Consider the following 25488-nt stretch of genomic DNA (forward strand, 5'->3'; position numbering starts at 1 on the left):
GAGGAGGCCCATTCAGCCCCTTGAGCCTGTTACACAGGAACAGGAGGCGGCCCATTCAGCCCCCTCAAGCCTGTTACACAGGAGCAGGAGGAGGCTCATTCAGTCCCCTCGAGCCTGTTATACAGGAACAGGAGGAGGCCATTCAGCCCCTCGAGCCTGTTACACAGGCACAGGAGGAGGCCATTCAGCCCCTCGAGCCTGTTACATAGGAACAGGAGAATGGTGTGTGACAGTGTAGAGGGAGCTTTACTGTGTATCTAACCCGTGCTGTACCCACCCTGGGAGTGTTTGATGGGACAGTGTAGAGGGAGCTTTACTCTGTATCTAACCCCGTGCTGTACCTGCCCTGGGAGTGTTTGATGGGACAGTGTAGAGGGAGCTTTACTCTGTACCTAACCTGTGCTGTACCTGCCCTGGGAGTGTTTGATGGGACAGTGTAGAGGGACCTTTACTCTGTATCTAATCCGTGCTGTACCTGCCCTGGGAGTGTTTGATGGGACAGTGTAGAGGGAGCTTTACTCTGTATCTAACCCCGTGCTGTACCTGCCCTGGGAGTGTTTGATGGGACAGTGTAGAGGGAGCTCTAATCTGTATCTAACCTCGAAGCAGAGAGAGAGAGAGACGAGCAAATATTAGAAAAATTAAATTATTTATTTCCAGAAATTGACAATAAGCAAGTGCACTAGAAAAAGTAATTACAGATTGGAAGCTCTTTACACACAGACACAGGAAAGTCCTAGGCTCCATTCTTAGTCTGTGATCAGTTAGCTTATCCCAGAGCCCCCCTGACAGACACACACCCTCGCTCACACAGACACACACACAGACTCCATTCTGGCCTGCCCTGAGGAAGCCAGTCACATTGTGGACAGTGCTGAGCGCCAGAGACCTTTGCCAATAGTGTTGCTTTCGGAATCAGCGTCTGGCGGCTGCGGGGGGGAGAGGAAGAGTTGCCGATTGGAGCTCAGCTGCGAGGCCTCCCCCAGTCGAATATCGCATGCGAGCGGGAGTTAGATTTTTCTCTCCACACCCCCCCACATAGACACACCTTAACATCTCCTAACAAGTGTCCAATCTAGTCCAGTACCCAAGGGGGGTTGGGGGGCAGGGGTCACCGGGAGGTCGGAGGGCGCGAACAATCCGATCAAGGTCACCGGCACTCTCAGCCGTGTCCCAGCCCTCGGTTGGAGGATGTGGCGTCCGCTCAGGCGACTGGAGGGGTCCCCGCCTCCTTCGGAGTTCCGCCGCCGCCGCCCCGCCGCCCCCGAGGGCGGGCCGTGGGAGCCACTCCGATGTCGACGGTGATGTTGGTGAACAGCGGGAGGCGCTGGCGGCTCAGGGCGGTGTAGCTCAGGGAGTTCATTCCGTCCTGCCGCCAGTTCCGGCGGGTGCGGTAGAGTAGGTCGAACCTGGGAGAGAGAGAGAGAGAGACAGAGAGAGAGAGAGACAGAGACAGAGACAGAGAGACAGAGAGAGAGAGACAGAGAGAGAGAGACAGCGAGAGAGACAGCGAGAGAGAGACAGAGAGAGACAGAGACAGAGAGAGACAGAGACAGAGAGAGACAGAGAGAGAGACAGAGAGAGACAGAGAGAGACAGAGAGAGACAGAGAGAGACAGAGACAGACAGAGAGAGAGAGAGACAGAGAGAGAGAGAGAGACAGAGAGAGAGAGAGAGAGACAGAGAGAGAGACAGAGAGAGAGACAGAGAGAGACAGAGAGAGAGAGACAGAGAGAGAGACAGAGAGAGAGAGAGAGAGACAGAGAGAGAGAGAGAGAGAGAGACAGAGAGAGAGACAGAGAGAGACAGAGAGAGAGAGACAGAGAGAGAGACACACAGAGAGAGACACACAGAGAGAGACACACAGAGAGAGAGACAGAGTGAGACAGAGAGAGAGAACATGGTCAGTGAGTAATGAAATTCCCGCCCATCAACCCCCCACCGCCCCGAGTGTGGAGCACAGTAACACCGACACAAATGGGACCTGTAGGAATCGCCAAACGCGCAGCCACTTATAATTAAACAATCCTATGTGAACACTTGCCCGTCATGCTTTGTTGTCAAACCAATCAAATCACACAAAGACGGTTCCTTGCTGCGCCCCACACTGCCACTCCTGCCCCCGCCCAAGGCCGAACCAGGAATGTTAGGAAATGCCCACACACCCTCTCTCCCCGCCGCCCCCACCCCCGCCCACAGCCTGATCACCCGCTTTACCTTTTGGGATTCTCCTCGTTCCCCTTGTCCAACTTGTGTTTGATCATCTTGTAGCGGCCAACAGAGAGGGGGGGGCGGGAAATCTGCATCCCGGCCAGGTAGAGTCTGCGGAGGAGAAGAAAGGTCAATGTGGGAGGGAGCTCGGGGGAGGGGGAGAGAGGGAGGGAGAGAGGGAGAGGGAGGGGGGAGAGGGAGGGAGGGAGGGGGAGGGGGAGAGGGGGGAGAGGGAGAGGGCGAGAGGGAGACAGAGCAACACTGAGGGAGCTGGATTAACATCAGTAGAGATACAGTCAGTAACACAGGGCGCTGGGGGAGAGGGGTTACTGAGTGACAGTGTGAGGGAGCTGGATTAACATCAGTAGAGATACAGTCAGTAACACAGGGCGCTGGGGGAGAGAGGTTACTGAGTGACAGTGTGAGGGAGCTGGATTAACATCAGTAGAGATACAGTCAGTAACACAGGGCGCTGGGGGAGAGGGGTTACTGAGTGACAGTGTGAGGGAGCTGGATTAACATCAGTAGAGATACAGTCAGTAACACAGGGCGCTGGGGGGAGAGGGGTTACTGAGTGACAGTGTGAGGGAGCTGGATTAACATCAGTAGAGATACAGTCAGTAACACAGGGCGCTGGGGGAGAGGGGTTACTGAGTGACAGTGTGAGGGAGCTGGATTAACATCAGTAGAGATACAGTCAGTAACACAGGGCGCTGGGGGAGAGGGGTTACTGAGCGACAGTGTGAGGGAGCTGGATTAACATCAGTAGAGATACAGTCAGTAACACAGGGCGCTGGGGGAGAGGGGTTACTGAGTGACAGTGTGAGGGAGCTGGATTAACATCAGTAGAGATACAGTCAGTAACACAGGGCGCTGGGGGAGAGGGGTTACTGAGTGACAGTGTGAGGGAGCTGGATTAACATCAGTAGAGATACAGTCAGTAACACAGGGCGCTGGGGGAGAGGGGTTACTGAGTGACAGTGTGAGGGAGCTGGATTAACATCAGTAGAAACAGAGAAACATAGAGATAGGAACAGGAGTAGGCCATTCGGCCCTTCGAGCCTGCTCCGCCATTCAATGAGATCATGGCTGATCTTCGTCTGAGATCATAGCTGATCTTACCAGTTCAGTACCCCGTCCCCGCCTTTTCTCCGTAACCCTTAATCCCCTTAGCCTTCAGAAATATATCCAATTCTCTCTTGAAAATATTTATTGAATTATCCTTCACAGCCCTCTGTGGCAGGGAATTCCACAGGCTCACCACTCTTTGAGTGAAGAAATTCTTCCTCATCTCTGTTTTAAATGATTTGCCCGCTATTTTTAGACTGTGGCCCCTGGTTCTGTGCTCCCCGGCCATTGGAAACATTCTCTCTGAATTCAGCCTGTCCAGGCCTGCCATAATTTTATATGTTTCGATGAGATCCCCTCTCAATCTTCTAAACTCCAGTGAGTACAAGCCCAAACTATTCAATCTCTCCTCGTAGGTGATTCCCGCCATTCCAGGTATCAGCCTGGTGAATCGCCGCTGCACTCTTTCCATGGCAAGAACATCCTTCCGCAGATGGGGCGACCAAAACTGTACACAATACTCCAGATGCGGTCTCACCAGCACCTTGTACAGCTGTAGTAAGGTATCCCTATTCCTATACTCGAACCCCCTTGATATGAAGGCCAACATACCATTTGCCTTCTTAATCGCCTGTTGCACCTGCATGCTCTCCTTCAGTGACTGGTGCACAAGAACACCCAGGTCCCTCTGCACTTCCCCATCTCCCAATCTATTGCCATTTAGATAATAATCCACCCTCCTGTTTTTACCCCCAAAGTGGATAACCTCGCATTTATCCACATTATAGTGCATCTGCCACGTATCCGCCCATTCCCCCAACCTGTCCAAATCGCACTGTAGCCTCCTGACATCCTCATCAGAGCCCACCCCTCCTCCTAGTTTAGTGTCGTCAGCGAATTTGGAAATATTGCATCCAATTCCCTGATCCAGATCATTTATATATATTGTGAACAGCTGGGGTCCCAGGACAGATCCTTGCGGCACCCCGCTGGTCACTGCCTGCCACTCCGAAAACGAGCCGTTTATTCCAACTCTCTGTTTTCTATCCGCCAGCCAGTTCTCTATCCACGTTAATACTTTGCCCCCAATCCCATGAGCCTTAATTTTGCATGATAATCTTTTGTGTGGAACCTTATCGAAGGCTTTCTGGAAGTCAAGGTACACCACATCCACTGGCTCTCCCCCATCTATTTTACCAGTTACTTCCTCAAAAAATTCCAGCAGATTAGTCAAACACGATTTACCCTTTGTAAATCCATGTTGACTCTGTCCGATCCTTTCCCCATTTGTCAAGTGCTCCGCTATTTTATCCTTAATAATGGACTCTAGCATTTTGCCCACAACCGATGTAAGGCTTACTGGTCTATAATTCCCTGCTTTCTCTCTACCCCCCTTTTTAAATATTGGGGTAACATTAGCTACCCTCCAATCCACGGGTACTGTTCCCGAGTCAATGGAGTTCCGGAAGATGATCCTTAGAGCATCTGCTATCTCCAGGGCCACCTCCTTAAGTACCCTAGGATGTCGTTTATCAGTCAGTAACACAGGGCGCTGGGGGAGAGGGGTTACTGAGTGACAGTGTGAGGGAGCTGGATTAACATCAGTAGAGATACAGTCAGTAACACAGGGCGCTGGGGGAGAGGGGTTACTGAGTGACAGTGTGAGGGAGCTGGATTAACATCAGTAGAGATACAGTCAGTAACACAGGGCGCTGGGGGAGAGGGGTTACTGAGTGACAGTGTGAGGGAGCTGGATTAACATCAGTAGAGATACAGTCAGTAACACAGAGCGCTGGGGGAGAGGGGTTACTGAGTGACAGTGTGGGGGAGCTGGATTAACATCAGTAGAGATACAGTCAGTAACACAGAGCGCTGGGGGAGAGGGGTTACTGAGTGACAGTGTGGGGGAGCTGGATTAACATCAGTAGAGATACAGTCAGTAACACAGAGCGTTGGGGGAGAGGGGTTACTGAGTGACAGTGTGAGGGAGCTGGATTAACATCAGTAGAGATACAGTCAGTAACACAGGGCGCTGGGGGAAAGGGGTTACTGAGCAACAGTGTGAGGGAGCTGGATTATCAGTAGAGATACAGTCAGTAACAGGGCGCTGGGGGAGAGGGGTTACTGAGTGACAGTGTGAGGGAGCTGGATTAACATCAGTAGAGATACAGTCAGTAACACAGGGCGCTGGGGGAGAGGGGTTACTGAGTGACAGTGTGAGGGAGCTGGATTAACATCAGTCGAGATACAGTCAGTAACACAGGGCGCTGGGGGAGTGTGGTTACTGAGTGACAGTGTGAGGGAGCTGGATTAACATCAGTAGAGATACAGTCAGTAACACAGGGCGCTGGGGGAGAGGGGTTACTGAGTGACAGTGTGAGGGAGCTGGATTAACATCAGTAGAGATACAGTCAGTAACACAGGGCGCTGGGGGAGTGTGGTTACTGAGTGACAGTGTGAGGGAGCTGGATTAACATCAGTAGAGATACAGTCAGTAACACAGGGCGCTGGGGGAGAGGGGTTACTGAGTGACAGTGTGAGGGAGCTGGATTAACATCAGTAGAGATACAGTCAGTGACACAGGGCGCTGGGGGAGAGGGGTTACTGAGTGACAGTGTGAGGGAGCTGGATTAACATCAGTGGAGATACAGTCAGTAACACAGAGCGCTGGGGGAGAGGGGTTACTGAGTGACAGTGTGAGGGAGCTGGATTAACATCAGTAGAGATACAGTCAGTAACACAGGGCGCTGGGGGAGTGTGGTTACTGAGTGACAGTGTGAGGGAGCTGGATTAACATCAGTAGAGATACAGTCAGTAACACAGGGCGCTGGGGGAGAGGGGTTACTGAGTGACAGTGTGAGGGAGCTGGATTAACATCAGTAGAGATACAGTCAGTAACACAGGGTGCTGGGGGAGAGGGGTTACTGAGTGACAGTGTGAGGGAGCTGGATTAACATCAGTAGAGATACAGTCAGTAACACAGGGCGCTGGGGGAGAGGGGTTACTGAGTGACAGTGTGAGGGAGCTGGATTAACATCAGTAGAGATACAGTCAGTGACACAGGGCGCTGGGGGAGAGGGGTTACTGAGTGACAGTGTGAGGGAGCTGGATTAACATCAGTAGAGATACAGTCAGTGACACAGGGCGCTGGGGGAGAGGGGTTACTGAGTGACACTGTGAGGGAGCTGGATTAACATCAGTAGAGATACAGTCAGTAACACAGGGCGCTGGGGGAGAGAGGGGTTACTGGGTGACAGTGTGAGACTCACCTTGACTTGCGGAGTTCCTGGTAAATTGCAGTACAGAGAGACAGAGGGACAGGAAGATGGCGAGGTGTGAGGGGGTGGGAGAGAGAATGATATATGATTGAGAACAAGATCATGAGACAATCGGCAGACAGCAAACAGGAACAGTTGACAGTGAAGATCAGATTCCCTCCCTCTCTCCCCCACAATCTCTCTCCTTCAGGCCCCCTCCCTCCTCCTCGACCTCGCTCCTTCTATCTCTCCCTCTCGATACTTTCCTTTAGTCTCCCTCTCTCCTCCTCCTGTCTCTCCCTCTGCACCCCCCCCGCTCTCGATCTCTCTCATTCAGTCTCTCCCTCGGGAGTGAGTTACAGGCTGGAATCTAATCGAGGGGTTCAGGGGGTTTATATATAGAATAACAGATACCCGGGAGTGAGTTACAGGCTGGAATCTAATTGAGGGGTTCGGGAGGTTTATATATAGAATAACGGATACCCGGGAGTGAGTTACAGGCTGGAATCTAATTGAGGGGTTCGGGGGGTTTATATATAGAATAACGGATACCCGGGAGTGAGTTACAGGCTGGAATCTAATTGAGGGGTTCGGGGGGTTTATATATAGAATAACGGATACCCGGGAGTGAGTTACAGGCTGGAATCTAATTGAGGGGTTCGGGGGGTTTATATATAGAATAACAGATACCCGGGAGTGAGTTGCAGGCTGGAATCTAATCGAGGGGTTCAGGGGGTTTATATATAGAATAACAGGTACCCGGGAGTGAGTTACAGGCTGGAATCTAATCGAGGGGTTCGGGGGGTTTATATATAGAATAACAGATACCCGGGAGTGAGTTACAGGCTGGAATCTAATCGAGGGGTTCGGGGGGTGTTTATATATAGAATAACAGATACCCGGGAGTGAGTTGCAGGCTGGAATCTAATCGAGGGGTTCAGGGGGTTTATATATAGAATAACAGGTACCCGGGGGGTGAGTTACAGGCTGGAATCTAATCGAGGGGTTCGGGGGGTGTTTATATATAGAATAACGGATACCCGGGAGTGAGTTACAGGCTGGAATCTAATCGAGGGGTTCGGGGGGTTTATATATAGAATAACAGATACCCCGGGAGTGAGTTACAGGCTGGAATCTAATCGAGGGGTTCGGGGGGTTTATATATAGAATAACAGATACCCAGGAGTGAGTTACAGACTGGAATCTAATCGAGGGGTTCGGGGGGTTTACATATAGAATAACAGATACCCGGGAGTGAGTTACAGGCTGGAATCTAATCGAGGGGTTCGGGGGGTTTACATATAGAATAACAGATACCCAGGAGTGAGTTACAGACTGGAATCTAATCGAGGGGTTCGGGGGGTTTAGATATAGAATAACAGATACCCAGGAGTGAGTTACAGACTGGAATCTAATCGAGGGGTTCGGGGGGTTTACATATAGAATAACAGATACCCAGGAGTGAGTTACAGACTGGAATCTAATCGAGGGGTTCACATATAGAATAACAGATACCCAGGAGTGAGTTACAGACTGGAATCTAATCGAGGGGTTCGGGGGGTTTACATATATATAACAGATACCCAGGAGTGAGTTACAGACTGGAATCTAATCGAGGGGTTCGGGGGGTTTATATATAGAATAACAGATACCCGGGAGTGAGTTACAGGCTGGAATCTAATCGAGGGGTTCGGGGGGTTTACATATATATAACAGATACCCAGGAGTGAGTTACAGGCTGGAATCTAATCGAGGGGTTCGGGGGGTTTACATATATATAACAGATACCCAGGAGTGAGTTACAGACTGGAATCTAATCGAGGGGTTTACATATAGAATAACAGATACCCAGGAGTGAGTTACAGACTGGAATCTAATCGAGGGGTTCGAGGGGTTTACATATATATAACAGATACCCAGGAGTGAGTTACAGGCTGGAATCTAATCGAGGGGTTCGGGGGGTTTATATATAGAATAACGGATACCCAGGAGTGAGTTACAGACTGGAATCTAATCGAGGGGTTCGGGGGGGTTTATATATGGAATAACAGATACCCGGGAGTGAGTTACAGGCTGGAATCTAATCGAGGGGTTCGGGGGGTTTATATATAGAATAACAGATGCCCGGGAGTGAGTTACAGGCTGGAATCTAATCGAGGGGTTCGGGTGGTTTATATATAGAATAACAGATACCCGGGAGTGAGTTACAGACTGGAATCTAATCGAGGGGTTCGGGGGGTTTATATATAGAATAACAGATACCCGGGAGTGAGTTACAGGCTGGAATCTAATCGAGGGGTTCGGGGGGTTTATATATAGAATAACAGATACCCAGGAGTGAGTTACAGGCTGGAATCTAATCGAGGGGTTTGGGGGGGTTTATATATAGAATAACAGATACCCGGGGGTGAGTTACAGGCTGGAATCTAATCGAGGGGTTCGAGGGGTTTATATATAGAATAACAGATACCCGGGAGTGAGTTACAGGCTGGAATCTAATCGAGGGGTTCGGGGGGTTTATATATAGAATAACAGATACCCGGGAGTGAGTTACAGGCTGGAATCTAATCGAGGGGTTCGGGGGGTTTATATATAGAATAACAGATACCCGGGAGTGAGTTACAGGCTGGAATCTAATCGAGGGGTTCGGGGGGTTTATATATAGAATAACAGATACCCGGGAGTGAGTTACAGGCTGGAATCTAATCGAGGGGTTCGAGGGGTTTATATATAGAATAACAGATACCCGGGAGTGAGTTACAGGCTGGAATCTAATCGAGGGTTTCGAGGGGTTTATATATAGAATAACAGATACCCGGGAGTGAGTTACAGGGTGGAATCTAATCGAGGGGTTCGGGGGGTTTATATATAGAATAACAGATACCCGGGAGTGAGTTACAGGCTGGAATCTAATCGAGGGGTTCGGGGGGTTTATATATAGAATAACAGATACCCGGGAGTGAGTTACAGGCTGGAATCTAATCGAGGGGTTCGGGGGGTTTATATATAGAATAACAGATACCCGGGAGTGAGTTACAGGCTGGAATCTAATCGAGGGGTTCGGGGGGGGTTTATATATAGAATAACAGATACCCGGGAGTGAGTTACAGGCTGGAATCTAATCGGGGGGTTCGGGGGGTTTATATATAGAATAACAGATACCCGGGAGTGAGTTACAGGCTGGAATCTAATTGATGGGTTCGGGGGGTTTATATGTAGAATAACAGATACCCGGGAGTGAGTTACAGGCTGGAATCTAATCGAGGGGTTCGGGGGGTTTATATATAGAATAACAGATACCCGGGAGTGAGTTACAGGCTGGAATCTAATCGAGGGGTTCAGGGGGGTTTATATATAGAATAACAGATACCCGGGAGTGAGTTACAGGCTGGAATCTAATCGAGGGGTTCGGGGGGTTTATATATAGAATAACAGATACCCGGGAGTGAGTTACAGGCTGGAATCTAATCGAGGGGTTCGGGGGGTTTATATATAGAATAACAGATACCCGGGAGTGAGTTACAGGCTGGAATCTAATCGAGGGGTTCGGGGGGTTTATATATAGAATAACAGATACCCGGGAGTGAGTTACAGGCTGGAATCTAATTGAGGGGTTCGGGGCGGTTTATATATACAATAACAGATACCCGGGAGTGAGTTACAGGCTGGAATCTAATCGAGGGGTTCGGGGGATTTATATATAGAATAACAGATACCTGGGAGTGAGTTACAGGCTGGAATCTAATCGAGGGGTTCGGGGGGTTTATATACAGAATAACAGATACCCGGGAGTGAGTTGCAGGCTGGAATTTAATCGAGGGGTTCGGGGGGTTTATCTATAGAATAACGGATACCCGGGAGTGAGTTACAGGCTGGAATCTAATCGAGGGGTTCGGGGGGTTTATATATAGAATAACAGATACCCGGGAGTGAGTTACAGGCTGGAATCTAATCGGGGGGTTTATATATAGAATAACAGATACCCGGGAGGGAGTTACAGGCTGGAATCTGATCGAGGGGTTCGGGGGGTTTATATATAGAATAACAGATACCCGGGAGTGAGTTACAGGCTGGAATGTAATCGAGGGGTTCGGGGGGTTTATATATAGAATAACAGATACCCGGGAGTGAGTTACAGGCTGGAATCTAATCGAGGGGTTCGGGCGGTTTATATATAGAATAACAGATACCCGGGAGTGAGTTACAGGCTGGAATCTAATCGAGGGGGTCGGGGGGTTTATATATAGAATAACAGATACCCGGGAGTGAGTTACAGGCTGGAATCTAATCGAGGGGTTCGGGGGGTTTATATATAGAATAACAGATACCCGGGAGTGAGTTACAGGCTGGAATCTAATCGAGGGGTTCGGGGGGTTTATATATAGAATAACAGATACCCGGGAGTGAGTTACAGGCTGGAATCTAATCGAGGGGTTCGGGGGGGGTTTATATATAGAATAACAGATACCCGGGAGTGAGTTACAGGCTGGAATCTAATCGGGGGGTTCGGGGGGTTTATATATAGAATAACAGATACCCGGGAGTGAGTTACAGGCTGGAATCTAATCGAGGGGTTCGGGGGGTTTATATATAGAATAACAGATACCCGGGAGTGAGTTACAGGCTGGAATCTAATCGAGGGGTTCAGGGGGTTTATATATAGAATAACAGATACCCGGGAGTGAGTTACAGGCTGGAATCTAATTGATGGGTTCGGGGGGTTTATATGTAGAATAACAGATACCCGGGAGTGAGTTACAGGCTGGAATCTAATCGAGGGGTTCGGGGGGTTTATATATAGAATAACAGATACCCGGGAGTGAGTTACAGGCTGGAATCTAATCGAGGGGTTCAGGGGGGTTTATATATAGAATAACAGATACCCGGGAGTGAGTTACAGGCTGGAATCTAATCGAGGGGTTCGGGGGGTTTATATATAGAATAACAGATACCCGGGAGTGAGTTACAGGCTGGAATCTAATTGAGGGGTTCGGGGCGGTTTATATATACAATAACAGATACCCGGGAGTGAGTTACAGGCTGGAATCTAATCGAGGGGTTCGGGGGGTTTATATATAGAATAACAGATACCTGGGAGTGAGTTACAGGCTGGAATCTAATCGAGGGGTTCGGGGGGTTTATATATAGAATAACAGATACCCGGGAGTGAGTTACAGGCTGGAATTTAATCGAGGGGTTCGGGGGGTTTATCTATAGAATAACGGATACCCGGGAGTGAGTTACAGGCTGGAATCTAATCGAGGGGTTCGGGGGGTTTATATATAGAATAACAGATACCCGGGAGTGAGTTACAGGCTGGAATCTAATCGAGGGGTTCGGGGGGTTTATATATAGAATAACAGATACCCGGGAGTGAGTTACAGGCTGGAATCTGATCGAGGGGTTCGGGGGGTTTATATATAGAATAACAGATACCCGGGAGTGAGTTACAGGCTGGAATCTAATCGAGGGGTTCGGGGGGTTTATATATAGAATAACAGATACCCGGGAGTGAGTTACAGGCTGGAATCTAATCGAGGGGTTCGGGCGGTTTATATATAGAATAACAGATACCCGGGAGTGAGTTACAGGCTGGAATCTAATCGAGGGGTTCGGGGGGTTTATATATAGAATAACAGATACCCGGGAGTGAGTTACAGGCTGGAATCTAATCGAGGGGTTCGGGGGGGTTTATATATAGAATAACAGATACCCGGGAGTGAGTTACAGGCTGGAATCTAATCGAGGGGTTCGGGGGGTTTATATATAGAATAACAGATACCCGGGAGTGAGTTACAGGCTGGAATCTAATCGAGGGGTTCGGGGGGTTTATATATAGAATAACAGATGCCTGGGGGTGAGTCACAGGCTGGAATCTAATCAAGGGGTTCGGGGGTTTATATATAGAATAACAGATACCCGGGAGTGAGTTACAGGCTGGAATCTAATCGAGGGGTTCAGGGGGTTTATATATAGAATAACAGATACCCGGGAGTGAGTTACAGGCTGGAATCTAATCCAGGGGTTCGGGGGTTTATATACAGAATAACAGATACCCGGGAGTGAGTAAGAGGATGGAATCTAATCGAGGGGTTCGGGGGGTTTATATATAGAATAACAGATACCCGGGAGTGAGTTACAGGCTGGAATCTAATCAAGGGGTTCGGGGGTTTATATATAGAATAACAGATACCCGGGAGTGAGTTACAGGCTGGAATCTAATCGAGGGGTTCAGGGGGTTTATATATAGAATAACAGATACCCAGGAGTGAGTTACAGGCTGGAATCTAATCGAGGGGTTCGGGGGGTTTATATATATATAACAGATACCCGGGAGTGAGTTACAGGCTGGAATCTAATCGAGGGGTTCTAGGGGTTTATATATAGAATAACAGATACCCGGGAGTGAGTTACAGGCTGGAATCTAATCGAGGGGTTCGGGGGGTTTATATATAGAATAACAGATACCCGGGAGTGAGTTACAGGCTGGAATCTAATCGAGGGGTTCGGGGGGTTTACATATAGAATAACAGATACCCGGGAGTGAGTTACAGGCTGGAATCTAATCGAGGGGTTCGAGGGGTTTACATATATATAACAGATACCCGGGAGGGGGTTACGGACTGGAATCTAATCGAGGGGTTCGAGGGGTTTATATATAGAATAACAGGTACCCGGGAGTGAGTTACAGGCTGGAATCTAATCGTGGGGTTCGAGGGGTTTACATATATATAACAGATACCCGGGAGTGAGTTACAGGCTGGAATCTAATCGAGGGGTTCGAGGGGTTTATATATAGAATAACAGATACCCAGGAGTGAGTTATAGGCTGGAATCTAATCGAGGGGTTCGGGGGGTTTATATATAGAATAACAGATACCCAGGAGTGAGTTACAGGCTGGAATCTAATCGAGGGGTTCGGGGGGTTTATATATAGAATAACAGATACCCGGGAGTGAGTTACAGACTGGAATCTAATCGAGTGGTTCGAGGGGTTTATATATAGAATAACAGATACCCGGGAGTGAGTTACAGGCTGGAATCTAATCGAGGGGTTCGGGGGGGTTTATATATAGAATAACAGATACCCGGGAGTGAGTTACAGACTGGAATCTAATCGAGGGGTTCGGGGGGTTTATATATAGAATAACAGATACCCGAGAGTGAGTTACAGACTGGAATCTAATCGAGGGGTTCGAGGGGTTTACATATATATAACAGATACCCGGGAGTGAGTTACAGACGGGAATCTAATCGAGGGGTTTGGGGGGTTTATATATAGAATAACAGATACCCGGGAGTGAGTTACAGGCTGGAATCTAATCGAGGGGTTCGGGGGGTTTATATATAGAATAACAGATACCTGGGGGTGAGTTACAGGCTGGAATCTAATCGAGGGGTTCAGGGGGGGTTTATATATAGAATAACAGATACGTGGGAGTGAGTTACAGGCTGGAATCTAATCGAGGGGTTCAGGGGGGGGTTTATATATAGAATAACAGATACCTGGGAGTGAGTTACAGGCTGGAATCTAATCGAGGGGTTCGGGGGGTTTATATATAGAATAACAGATACCCGGGAATGAGTTACAGGCTGGAATCTAATCGAGGGGTTCGGGGGGGTTTATATATAGAATAACAGATACCCGGGAGTGAGTTACAGGCTGGAATCTAATCGAGGGGTTCGAGGGGTTTATATATAGAATAACAGATACCCGGGAGTGAGTTACAGGCTGGAATCTAATCGAGGGGTTCGGGGGGTTTATATATAGAATAACAGATACCCGGGAGTGAGTTACAGGCTGGAATCTAATCGAGGGGTTCGGGGGGTTTATATATAGAATAACAGATACCCGGGAGTGAGTTACAGGCTGGAATCTAATCGAGGGGTTCGGGGGGTTTATATATAGAATAACAGATACCCGGGAGTGAGTTACAGGCTGGAATCTAATCGAGGGGTTCGAGGGGTTTATATATAGAATAACAGATACCCGGGAGTGAGTTACAGGCTGGAATCTAATCGGGGGGTTCGGGGGGTTTATATATAGAATAACAGATACCCGGGAGTGAGTTACAGGCTGGAATCTAATCGAGGGGTTCGGGGGGTTTATATATATATAACAGATACCCAGGAGTGAGTTACAGGCTGGAATCTAATCGAGGGGTTCGGGGTGGGGTTTATATATAGAATAACAGATACCCGGGAGTGAGTTACAGGCTGGAATCTAATCGAGGGGTTCGAGGGGTTTATATATATATAACAGATACCCGGGAGGGGGTTACCTGGTTGCGATATCATCGTCCTCCCCGCCCCAGCCCCAATATTCGTTGGGGAATCCATTCATTTGCAGATATTGTTCTGGTGTAACCGCCGAGACTCCCCCGAAGTATGTGTTGTACGGGAGACTGCCAAATATAAAATAGAATAAAGCAGATCAGACTCACAAAACAAATTCAGGCAGAACAATTCTTCAGGAACGCCCCGTTAATAGTGATTTCAGTCTGTGTGTGAGAGCCCGGGTGTGAAGGAACGTTCCTTTAATCGTGATTTCAACGCGCGTGTGTGCGTGTGCGAGGTGTGTGAGTGTGCTAGGTGCGAGTGCAGACTTACCGATAGCCGAACTTGTTCATTGCGATGGAGACGTGCTTGGGGTTGCGCGGGTCGCAGACGTAGATGTTGTGATCGTTTTCGGGAATCAGATCGATGTCGTGCAGGAAGAGACAATCCCAGTCCTCGTCTCGCATGGCCTCCTTCACTCCGACATTCAGGAGCTTGGCCCGGTTAAAGGTCTCATTGCCAGCCTGGGGAAGAGGGAAATGAAACACACACAGGCACACACACAGGTCAAAATCCAGCGCCGCAGTGTGTCGACTCCCTGCCTCCGCTCATCCGCTGCTGAAACCCTCATCCAGCCCCTACACCCCGCCCTATCTCTGTAACCTCCTCCAGCCCCTGCACCCCTTCCTATCTCTGTAACCTCCTCCAGCCCAACACCCCTCCCTATCTCTGTAACCTCCTCCATCCCCTACACCCCTCCCTATCTCTGTAACCTCCTCCAGCCCAACACCCCTCCCTATCTCTGTAACCTCCTCCAGCCCCTACACCCCTCCCTATCTCTGTAACCTCCTCCAGCCCCTACACCCCTCCCTATCTCTGTAACCTCCTCCAGCCCAACACCCCTCCCTATCTCTGTAACCTCTTCCAGCCCCTACAACCCCTCCCTATCTCTGTAACCTCCTCCAGCCCCTACACCCCTCCCTATCTCTGTAACCTCCTCCAGCCCCTACACCCCGCCCTATCTCTGTAACCTCCTCCAGCCCCTACAACCCTCCCTATCTCTGTAACCTCCTCCAGCCCCTACACCCCTCCCTATCTCTGTAACCTCCTCCAGCCCCTACAACCCTCCCTATCTCTGTAACCTCCTCCAGCCCCTACACCCCCTCCCTATCTCTGTAACCTCCTCCAGCCCCTACAACCCTCCCTATCTCTGTAACCTCCTCCAGCCCCGACACCCCCTCCCTATCTCTGTAACCTCCTCCAGCCCCAACAACCCTCCCTATCTCTGTAACCTCCTCCAGCCCCTGCACCCCGCCCTATCTCTGTAACCTCCTCAAGCCCCTACACCCCTCCCTATCTCTGTAACCTCCTCTAGCCCCTACACCCCTCCCTATCTCTGTAACCTCCTCCAGCCCCTACACCCCTCCCTATCTCTGTAACCTCCTCCAGCCCCTACACCCCTCCCGATCTCTGTAACCTCCTCCAGCCCCTACACCCCTCCCTATCTCTGTAACCTTCTCCAGCCCCTACAACCCTCCCTATCTCTGTAACCTCCTCCAGCCCCTACACCGCTTCCTATCTCTGTAACCTCCTCCAGCCCCTACACCCCCTCCCTATCTCTGTAACCTCCTCCAGTCCCGACAACCCTCCCTATCTCTGTAACCTCCTCCAGCCCCTACACCCCGCCCTATCTCTGTAACCTCCTCCAGCCCCTACACCCCTCCCTATCTCTGTAACCTCCTCCAGCCCCTACAACCCTCCCTATCTCTGTAACCTCCTCCAACCCCTACACCCCTCCCTATCTCTGTAACCTCCTCCAGCCCCTACACCCCTCCCTATCTCTGTAATCTCCTCCAGCCCCTACACCCCTCCCTATCTCTGTAACCTCCTCCAGCCCCTACACCCCTCCCTATCTCTGTAACCTCCTCCAGCCCCTACACCCCTCCCTATCTCTGTAACCTCCTCCAGCCCCTACACCCCTCCCTATCTCTGTAACCTCCTCCAGCCCCTACACCCCTCCGAGATCTCTGCGCTCCTCCAATTCTGGCCTCTCGAGCATCCCCCGATTTCCATCGCTCCACCATTGGCGGCCGTGCCTTCAGCTGCCTGGGGCCCCGATCTCTGGAATTCCCTCCCTAAACCTCTCCGCCTCTCTCTCCTCCTTTAAGACGCTCCTTAAAACCGAAACTTATAAAATTCTAACAGGACTGGACAGACTAGATGCAGGAAGGATGTTCCCGATGGTCGGGGAGTCCAGAACCAGGGGTCACAGTCTAAGGATAAGGGGTAAGCTATTTAGGACAGAGATGAGGAGGAATTTCTTCACCCAGAGAGTGGTGAACCTGTGGAATTCTCTACCACAGAAGGCAGTAGAGGCCAATTCATTAAATATATTCAAGAAGGAGTTGGATATATTTCTTAAGGCTAAAGGGATCAAGGGATATGGGGAGAAAGCAGGGACAGGGTACTGAATTTGGATGATCAGCCATGATCTCATTGAATGGCGGAGCAAGCTCGAGGGGCCGAATGGCCTACTCCTGCTCCTGTCTTCTATGACCTCTTTGACCCAGCTTTTGCTCACCTGTCCTAATATCTCCTGATGTGGCTCGGTGTCAAATGATATCTGACTTACATTCCTGTGAAAAGCCATGGGATGTTTTACTGCCTTAAAGAACATAAGAAATAGGAGCAGGAGTAGGCCAATCGGCCCCTCGAGCCTGCTCCGCCATTCAATAAGATCATGGCTGATCTGATCCTAACCGCCAATCCACTATCACAGAACCATCTCCTGAATCTAACAGAATTAGACACACGAAACAGGAGCAGGATCAGGCTACACGGCCCCTGGGCCCGCTCCGCTACCCACAGTGCCATGTCCGATCCGAACCTAGACTCATGTCCAAATTCCTGCCCGCTCCCCGTAACCCTTAATTCCCTTTACTTCTAGGAAACTGTCTATTTCTGTTTTAAATTTATGCAATGATGTAGATTCTACAGCTTTTTGGGGCGGCATATTCCATGGACCTACCACCCTCTGAGTGAAGTAGTTCCTCCTCATCTCAGTTTTGAAAGAGCAGCCCCTTATTCTAAGACTATGCCCCCTAGTTCTAGTTTCACCCATCATCGGGAACATCGGGCAGCACGGTGGCATAGTGGTTAGCACTGTTGCCTCACAGCGCCAGGGACCCGGGTTCGAATCCGGCCTCGGGCGACTGTCTGTGTGGAGTTTGCACATTCTCCCCGTGTTTGCGTGGGTTTCCTCCGGGTGCTCCGGTTTCCTCCCACAGTCCAAAGATGTGCGGGTTAGGTTGATTGGCTATGATAAATTGACCCTTAGTGTTAGGGGGATTAAATACGTGGGGATAGGGTGGGATATGTGTTGGTGTAGGGGTTACGGGGATCGGGTGGGATATGTGTTGGTGTAGGGGTTACGGGGATCGGGTGGGATATGTGTCGGTGCAGGCTCGATGGGCCGAAATGGCCTCTATCTGCACTGTGAGGTTTCTGTGATCTTCCCTGCATCCACCCGATCCAACCCCTTCACAATCTTATATGTTTCAATAAGATCGCCTCTCATTTCTTCTGAACTCCAATGAGTAGAGTCCCAATCTACTCAACCTCTCCTCATATGTCCATCCCCTCATCCCCGGGATTAACCGAGTGAACCTTCTTTGTACTGACTCGAGAGCAAGTATGTCCTTTCTTAAGTATGGACACCAAAACTGCACGCAGTATTCCAGCTGCGGTCTCACCAATACCTTGTACAACTGAAGCAATACCTCCCTGTTTTTGTATTCTAAAGGCGCTATATAAATGCTAGTTGTTGTTGCGGTTGTGGCAGCAAAGGTTCACTACATTGATTCCTGGAATGAGGGGGTTGTCCTGTGGGGCGAGATGGAGCGGCGGCCCCGCACCGCCACCTTAACTTGCGTCACTACCGCCACAGGTAGGCCCTGTGAACCAGTCGCGATTTGCGACCGGCGTTAAAGAGGCGGGCGCGACCAAATATGGTGATCGGGGCGCTGCGCACACCGATGACGTCATCGGTGGCGGCGCGGCGCTACAGGCCAACGCCGCCATTAGCGCCCCGCTAAATATCGCGGGAGGTGTGGCCAGTGGCGCTAAAGCCACTGAGTGCCCTCTCTGGGCGCTAACTGGTGGCGCAGCCCACCGAATTTCTAGGCCATAAGAGTCTGAGGGTGACTGACAGGGTCGATGCTGAGATGCTGTTTCCCCCCTGGCTGGGGAGTCGAGAACCAGGGGTCACAGTCGCAGGATAAGGGGTTGGCCATTTAGGACTGAGATGAGGAGACATTTCTTCACTCAGAGGGCGGTGAATCTTGGGAAGTTACGACACAGAAGGAGGCCATTCGGCCCATTGTGTCCGTGCCGACTGACAAAGAAACAGCCAGCCTAATCCCACTTTCCAGCTCTCGGTCCGTGGCCCTGTAGGTTACGGCACTTCAAGGGCACATCCAAGTACTTTTAAAATGTGGTGAGGGTTCCTGCCTCTACCACCCTTTCAGGCAGTGAGTTCCAGACCCTCTGGGTGAGAAAAGGTCTCCTCAAATCCCCTCTAAACCTTCCACCAATTACTTCAAATCTGTGCCCCCTTCTTAACCGCCTGCTGCACCTGCATGCTTACCTTCAGCGACTGGTGCACAAGGACACCCAGGTCTCGTTGCACTTCCCCTTTTCCCAATCTATTGCCGTTCAGATAATAATCTGCCTTCCTGTTTTTGCCACCAAAGTGGATAACCTCGCATTTATCCACCTTATACTGCATCTGCCCAATCTGTCCAAATCGTACTGGAGTTTCTCGGCATCCTCCTCACAGCACACACGGCCACCCAGCTTTGTGCCGTCTGCAAACTTGGAGATATTACATCTAGTTCCCTCGTCTAGATCATCATATTCGAGGCAAACATTCGCACCACACAAGGGCCAGGCAATGACCATCTCCAACAAGCGAGACTCTAACCATCTCCCCTTGACATTCAATGGCATTACCATCGCTGAATCCCCCACTATCAACATCCTGGGGGTCACCATTGATCAGAAACTGAACTGGACCAGCCACATAAATACTGTGGCTACAAGAGCGGGTCAGAGGCTGGGTAACCTGCGGCGAGTGTCTCACCTCCTGACTCCACAAAGCCTTTCCACCATCTACAAGGCACAAGTCAGGAGTGTGATGGAATACTCTCCACTTGCCTGGATGAGTGCAGCTCCAACAACACTCAAGAAGCTCGATACCATCCAGGACAAAGCAGCCCGCTTGACTGGCACCCCCATCCACCACCTTAAACATTCACTCCCTCCACCACCGGTGTACCGTGGCTGCAGTGTGTACCATCTACAAGATGCACTGCAGCAACGTGCCAAGGCTTCTTCGGCAGCACCTCCCAAACCCACGACCTTGTCCACCTAGAAGGACAAGGGCAGCAGACGCATGGGAACACCACCACCTACAAGTTCCCCTCCAAGCCACACACCATCCTGACTTGGACCTGTATCGCCGTTCCTTCACTGTCGCTGGGCCAAAATCCTGGAACTCCCTTCCGAACAGCATTGTGGGTGTACCTACACCACATGGACTGCAGCGGTTCAAGGCGGCGGCTCACCGCCATCTTCTCAAGGGCAATTAAGGATGGGCACTGAATGCGGGCCTAGCCTAGCCAGCGACGCCCACATCCCATCAATGAATTAAAAAAAAGATCAGCCCTGATCTCATTGAATGGCGGAGCAGGCTCGAAGGGCCGAATGGCCGACTCCTGCTCCTGGAAACATAGAAGATAGGAGCAGGAGGAGGCCATTCGGCCCCTCGAGCCTGCTCCGCCATTCAATGCGAACATGGCTGATCATCCAAATTCAGTACCCGGTCCCTGCCTTCTCCCCATATCCCTTGATCCCTTTAGCCTTAAGAAATATATCCAACTCCTTCTTGAATATACTTAATGAATTGGCCTCCACGGCCCTCTGTGGTAGAGAATTCCACAGGTTCACCACTCTCTGGGTGAAGAAATTCCTCCTCATCTCTGTCCTAAATGACTTACCCCTTATCCTTAGACTGTGTCCCCTGGTTCTGGACTCCCCGGCCATCGGGAACACCCTTCCTGCATCTAGTCTGTCTAGTCCTGTTAGAATTTTATAAGTTTCAATGAGATCCCCTCTCATTCTTCTAAACTCCAGCGAGTATAAGCCCAATCGACCCAATCTCTCCTCATACGTCATTCCTGCCATCCCAGGTATCAGCCTGGTGAATCTTCGCTGCACTCCCTCCATGGCAAGAACATCCTTCCTCAGATAAGGCGACCAAAACTGCACACAATACTCGAGGTGTGTGCTGTACATCTGTAGCAAGACATCCTTGTTCCTGTACTTGAATCCTCTTGCTACGAAGGCCAACATACCATTTGCCTTCTTAACCGCCTGCTGCACCTGCATGCTTACCTTCAGCGACTGGTGCACAAGGACACCCAGGTCTCGTTGCACTTCCCCTTTTCCCAATCTATTGGCGTTCAGATAATAATCTGCCTTCCTGTTTTTGCCACCAAAGTGGATAACCTCGCATTTATCCACCTTATACTGCATCTGCCCGATCACCCAACCTGTCCAAATCGTCCTGGAGTTTCTCGGCATCCTCCTCACAGCACACACGCCCAACCAGCTTTGTGTCGTCTGCAAACTTGCAGGTATGACATCTAGTTCCCTCACCTGATGGATGATATAGATGCCGTACTGGAGCTGCTGTCGTTGAAGGAAGGGGTGCAGATAGTAGAGGAAATGGCGGAGGTGGCTCTCTCGGTTGCGGTGAGGGATGATCACAGCCGTGCGATGCTCCGACACGCAGTTGGGGGGGGTGTAGAAACCGCCCCTGTGGACCAGCCGGTTCCGCTCCTCAATCACGGCCAGCGAGGGGACCTGGTCGAAGTGGATGGCAAGGGGGCCGACTGCAAAAAAGAGAAGTGGGGTTGGGGGAGAGGGAGAGAGAGAGCGAGACGGCCGCGTCCTTATCAGTCACGCCTCGCTGTCACGCACGCTTCCTTCCTGTCCCGCGTCTCACTTCCTGTCCGTCAGAATAATGCGTCACACTTCCTGTCCAAAACTGTGGCAAATGGATTTCAATGTAACACAGAAGATAGGAGCAGGAGTAGACCGTTCGGCCCCTCGAGCCCGCTCCGCCATTCAATGCGATCATGGCTGATCATCCAAATTCAGTACCCTGTCCCTGCCTTCTCCCCATATCCCTTGATCCCTTTAGCCTTAAGAAATATATCCAACTCCTTCTTGAATATATTTAATGAATTGGCCTCAACTGCCTTCTGTGGTAGAGAATTCCACAGGTTCACCACTCTCTGGGTGAAGAAATTCCTCCTCATCTCAGTCCTAAATGGCTTACCCCTTATCCTTAGACTGTGACCCCTGGTTCTGGACTCCCCGACCATCGGGAACATCCTTCCTGCATCTAGTCTGTCTAGTCCTGTTAGAATTTTATAAGTTTCAATGAGATCCCCTCTCATTCTTCTAAACTCCAGCGAATATAAGCCCAATTGACCCAATCTCTCCTCATACGTCATTCCTGCCATCCCAGGTATCAGTCTGGTGAATCTTCGCTGCACTCCCTCCATGGCAAGAACATCCTTCCTCAGATAAGGTGACCAAAACTGCACACAATACTCAAGGTGTGGTCTCACCAAGGCCCTGTACAACTGCAGCAAGACATCCTTGTTCCTGTACTCGAATCCTCTCGCTACGAAGGCCAACATACTATTTGCCTTCTTAACCGCCTGCTGCACCTGCATGCTTACCTTCAGCGACTGGTGCACAAGGACACCCAGGTCTCGTTGCACTTCCCCTTCTCCCAATCTATTGCCGTTCAGATAATAATCTGCCTTCCTGTTTTTGCCACCAAAGTGGATAACCTCACATTTATCCACATTATACTGCATCTGCCATGCATCTGCCCAATCACCCAACCTGTCCCAATCATACTGGAGTTTCTCGGCATCCTCCTCACAGCACACACGCCCACCCAGCTTTGTGTCGTCTGCAAACTTGGAGATATTACATCTCGTTCCCTCGTCTAGATCATTAATATATATTGTGAATAGCTGGGGTCCAAGGACCGATCCCTGCGGTACCCCACTAGTCACTGCCTGCCACTCGGAAAAAGACCCATTTATTCCAAATCTGCTTCCTGTCTGCCAACCAGTTCTCTATCCAAGTCAACACCTTGCCCCCAATCCCATGTGCTTTAACTTTGCACGCTAATCTCTTATGCGGGACCTTATCGAAAGCCTTCTGAAAGTCTAAATACACCACATCTACTGGTTCTCCCTTATCTATTCTACCAGTTACATCCTGAAAAAATTCCAGTAGATTAGTCAAGCACGATTTACCTTTTGTAAATCCATGTTGACTTTGTCCGATCCTGTCACTGTTTTGAGGAGTGAAGTTAGGAAACACTTCTACACACAAAGGGTGGTCGAAGTTTGGAACTCTCTTCCGCAAAGGGCAATTGATGCTGGGGATCGATTGTTAATGTTAAATCGGAGATTGATAGATTTCTGTTAACCAAAGATATTGAGGGATATGGGCCAAAGGCGGGTGGATGGAGTTAGGTCACAGATCAGCCATGATGTCATTGAATGGCGGAGCAGGTTCGAGGGGCTGAATGGGCCTCCTCCTGTTCCTGTGTAACAGGCTCAAGGGACTGAATGGGCTCCTCCTGTTCCTGTGTAACAGGCTCGAGGGGGCTGAATGGGCCTCCTCCTGTTCCTGTGTAACAGGCTCGAGGGGGCTGAATGGGCCTCCTCCTGTTCCTGTGTAACAGGCTCGTGGGGGCTGAATGGGCCTCCTCCTGTTCCTGTGTAACAGGCTCGAGGAGCTGAATGGGCCTCCTCCTGTTCCTGTGTAACAGGCTCAAGGGGGCTGAATGGGCCTCCTCCTGTTCCTGTGTAACAGGCTCGAGGGGCTGAATGGGGCTCCTCCTGTTCCGACGTCAGTCACTATAATGCGTCACACTTTCTGTCTGTCGGAACGCCGCTCCCGGTCCAATGCCGGTGCGGCAGAGCGGCAGGTCCGCCCGCGTGCAGCCTTACCCAGGTACGGCGACTTGCTGGGGCAGTCGGGCAGCCCCTTGACCCCCGTGAAGGCCTGCTGGATCAGGCTGAGGTTGGCGTAGACGTCGTGGGTCTTGCTGTAGTCCCACACGGGCTCCCCGCCCCAGGAGAAGATGGACACCATGCTCTGGAAACCTCCGATGGAGTAGTAGACCAGGAAGAGCAGCTGGGAGGCCAGCAGGAGGAAGAAAGTGCACTGCCGGTCCAGCGAGAGGCTCATCGCCACGGGCGGGGCGGGCGGGTTCGTCTCTTCGTCCTGAGGAGACGGGGAGGGAAGAAGATTCATTAGCCTCAGTACCTCCTCCCAAGGGAAGACATCACCCGGGACGGTGCGAGGAGCGATGACATCACCCGGGACGGTGCGAGAAAGGATGACATCACCCAGGATGGTGTAATAAGTGACGACATCACCCAGAACGGTGCGAGGAAGGATGACATCACCCACGATGGTGTAATAAGTTATGGCATCACCCGGAATGGTGTAATAAGTGATGACATCACCCGGGATGGTGTAATAAGTGATGACATCAGCCGGGATGGTGTAATAAGTGATGACATCACCCGGGATGGTGTAATAAGTGATGACATCACCCGGGATGGTGTAATAAGTGATGACATCACTCAGGATGGTGTAATAAGTGATGACATCCCCCAGGATTATGTAATAAGTGATGACAACACCCGGGATGATGTAATAAGTGATGACATCACCCAGAATGATGTCAGGGGGATGAGGTAATGAGGGGGAGAGGGAGGGAGAGGGTTTGGGCTCCTCACACCCACCCTGGGACTGAGAGACAGAGACAGAGACCAGCCGCTAATCAGCACCAGCCCCGGGACACAGACAGCGAGAGAGAGAGAGAGACAGCGGGGAAGAGACTCACCTCAGCTCCGAGCTCCGAGCTCCGAGCTCCGGCCTCGAGACTCACCTCAGCTCCGGGCTCCGAGCTCAGGCCTCGAGACTCACCTCAGCTCCGGGCTCCGAGCTCAGGCCTCGAGACTCACCTCAGCCCCCGTCTCCCCGGGCAACGGCGGCTAGGCCCCGGCGTCACTGCGTCACCGCCCGCCCGCGGGGCGACAGCGTGCTGACATCAACACCACCCCCCCCCCAGTAACCCCGCCCCCTCACACTGACATCACACACCCAGTAACCCCGCCCCCTCACACTGACATCACACACCCAGTAACCCCGCCCCCTCACACTGTGACATCACACACCCAGTAACCCCGCCCCCTCACACTGACATCACACACCCAGTAACCCCGCCCCCTCACACTGTGACATCACACACCCAGTAACCCCACCCCCTCACACTGACATCACACACCCAGTAACCCCGCCCCCTCACACTGACATCACACACCCAGTAACCCCGCCCCTCACACTGTGACATCACACACCCAGTAACCCCGCCCCCTCACACTGTGACATCACACACCCAGTAACCCCACCCCCTCACACTGACATCACACACCCAGTAACCCCGCCCCCAACCCAAAGTGGGATCTTGCTGTGCCTCTGTGTGTGTTTGTGTTTCTGTGAGGGGGGCA

The 25488-nt window shown here is 51.0% G+C and overlaps 1 protein-coding gene across 5 annotated transcripts; it reads right to left on the reverse strand.

Moving 5' to 3' along the window:
* Positions 1-630: 630 nt before the first annotated feature.
* b4galt3 (UDP-Gal:betaGlcNAc beta 1,4- galactosyltransferase, polypeptide 3) lies at positions 631-25028 on the reverse strand. Of its 5 annotated transcripts, XM_085978180.1 has the most exons (8): positions 24822-25025; positions 23917-24193; positions 21530-21765; positions 15146-15336; positions 14818-14940; positions 6548-6564; positions 2217-2321; positions 1279-1409 (listed from the first exon to the last, which is right to left on the reverse strand). In XM_085978180.1, exons 2-7 carry the CDS (start codon positions 24155-24157, stop codon positions 2260-2262), a joined length of 870 nt encoding a protein of 289 aa, XP_085834306.1. In that variant the 5' UTR covers positions 24158-24193; positions 24822-25025; the 3' UTR covers positions 1279-1409; positions 2217-2259. The 5 variants fall into 5 exon arrangements, with proteins under 5 accessions (XP_085834305.1, XP_085834304.1, XP_085834303.1 ...); XM_085978179.1 differs by lacking the exon at positions 6548-6564 and having other exon boundaries at positions 631-1409; positions 24943-25028; XM_085978178.1 differs by lacking the exon at positions 6548-6564 and having other exon boundaries at positions 631-1409; positions 24867-25022.
* Between the last annotated feature and the right edge of the window lie 460 nt (positions 25029-25488).

Source organism: Somniosus microcephalus, unplaced genomic scaffold (assembly GCF_052327205.1).
Source record: "Somniosus microcephalus isolate GS21.2 unplaced genomic scaffold, FLI_Smic_1.0 unresolved_chr6, whole genome shotgun sequence".
Lineage (NCBI taxonomy): Eukaryota > Metazoa > Chordata > Chondrichthyes > Squaliformes > Somniosidae > Somniosus > Somniosus microcephalus.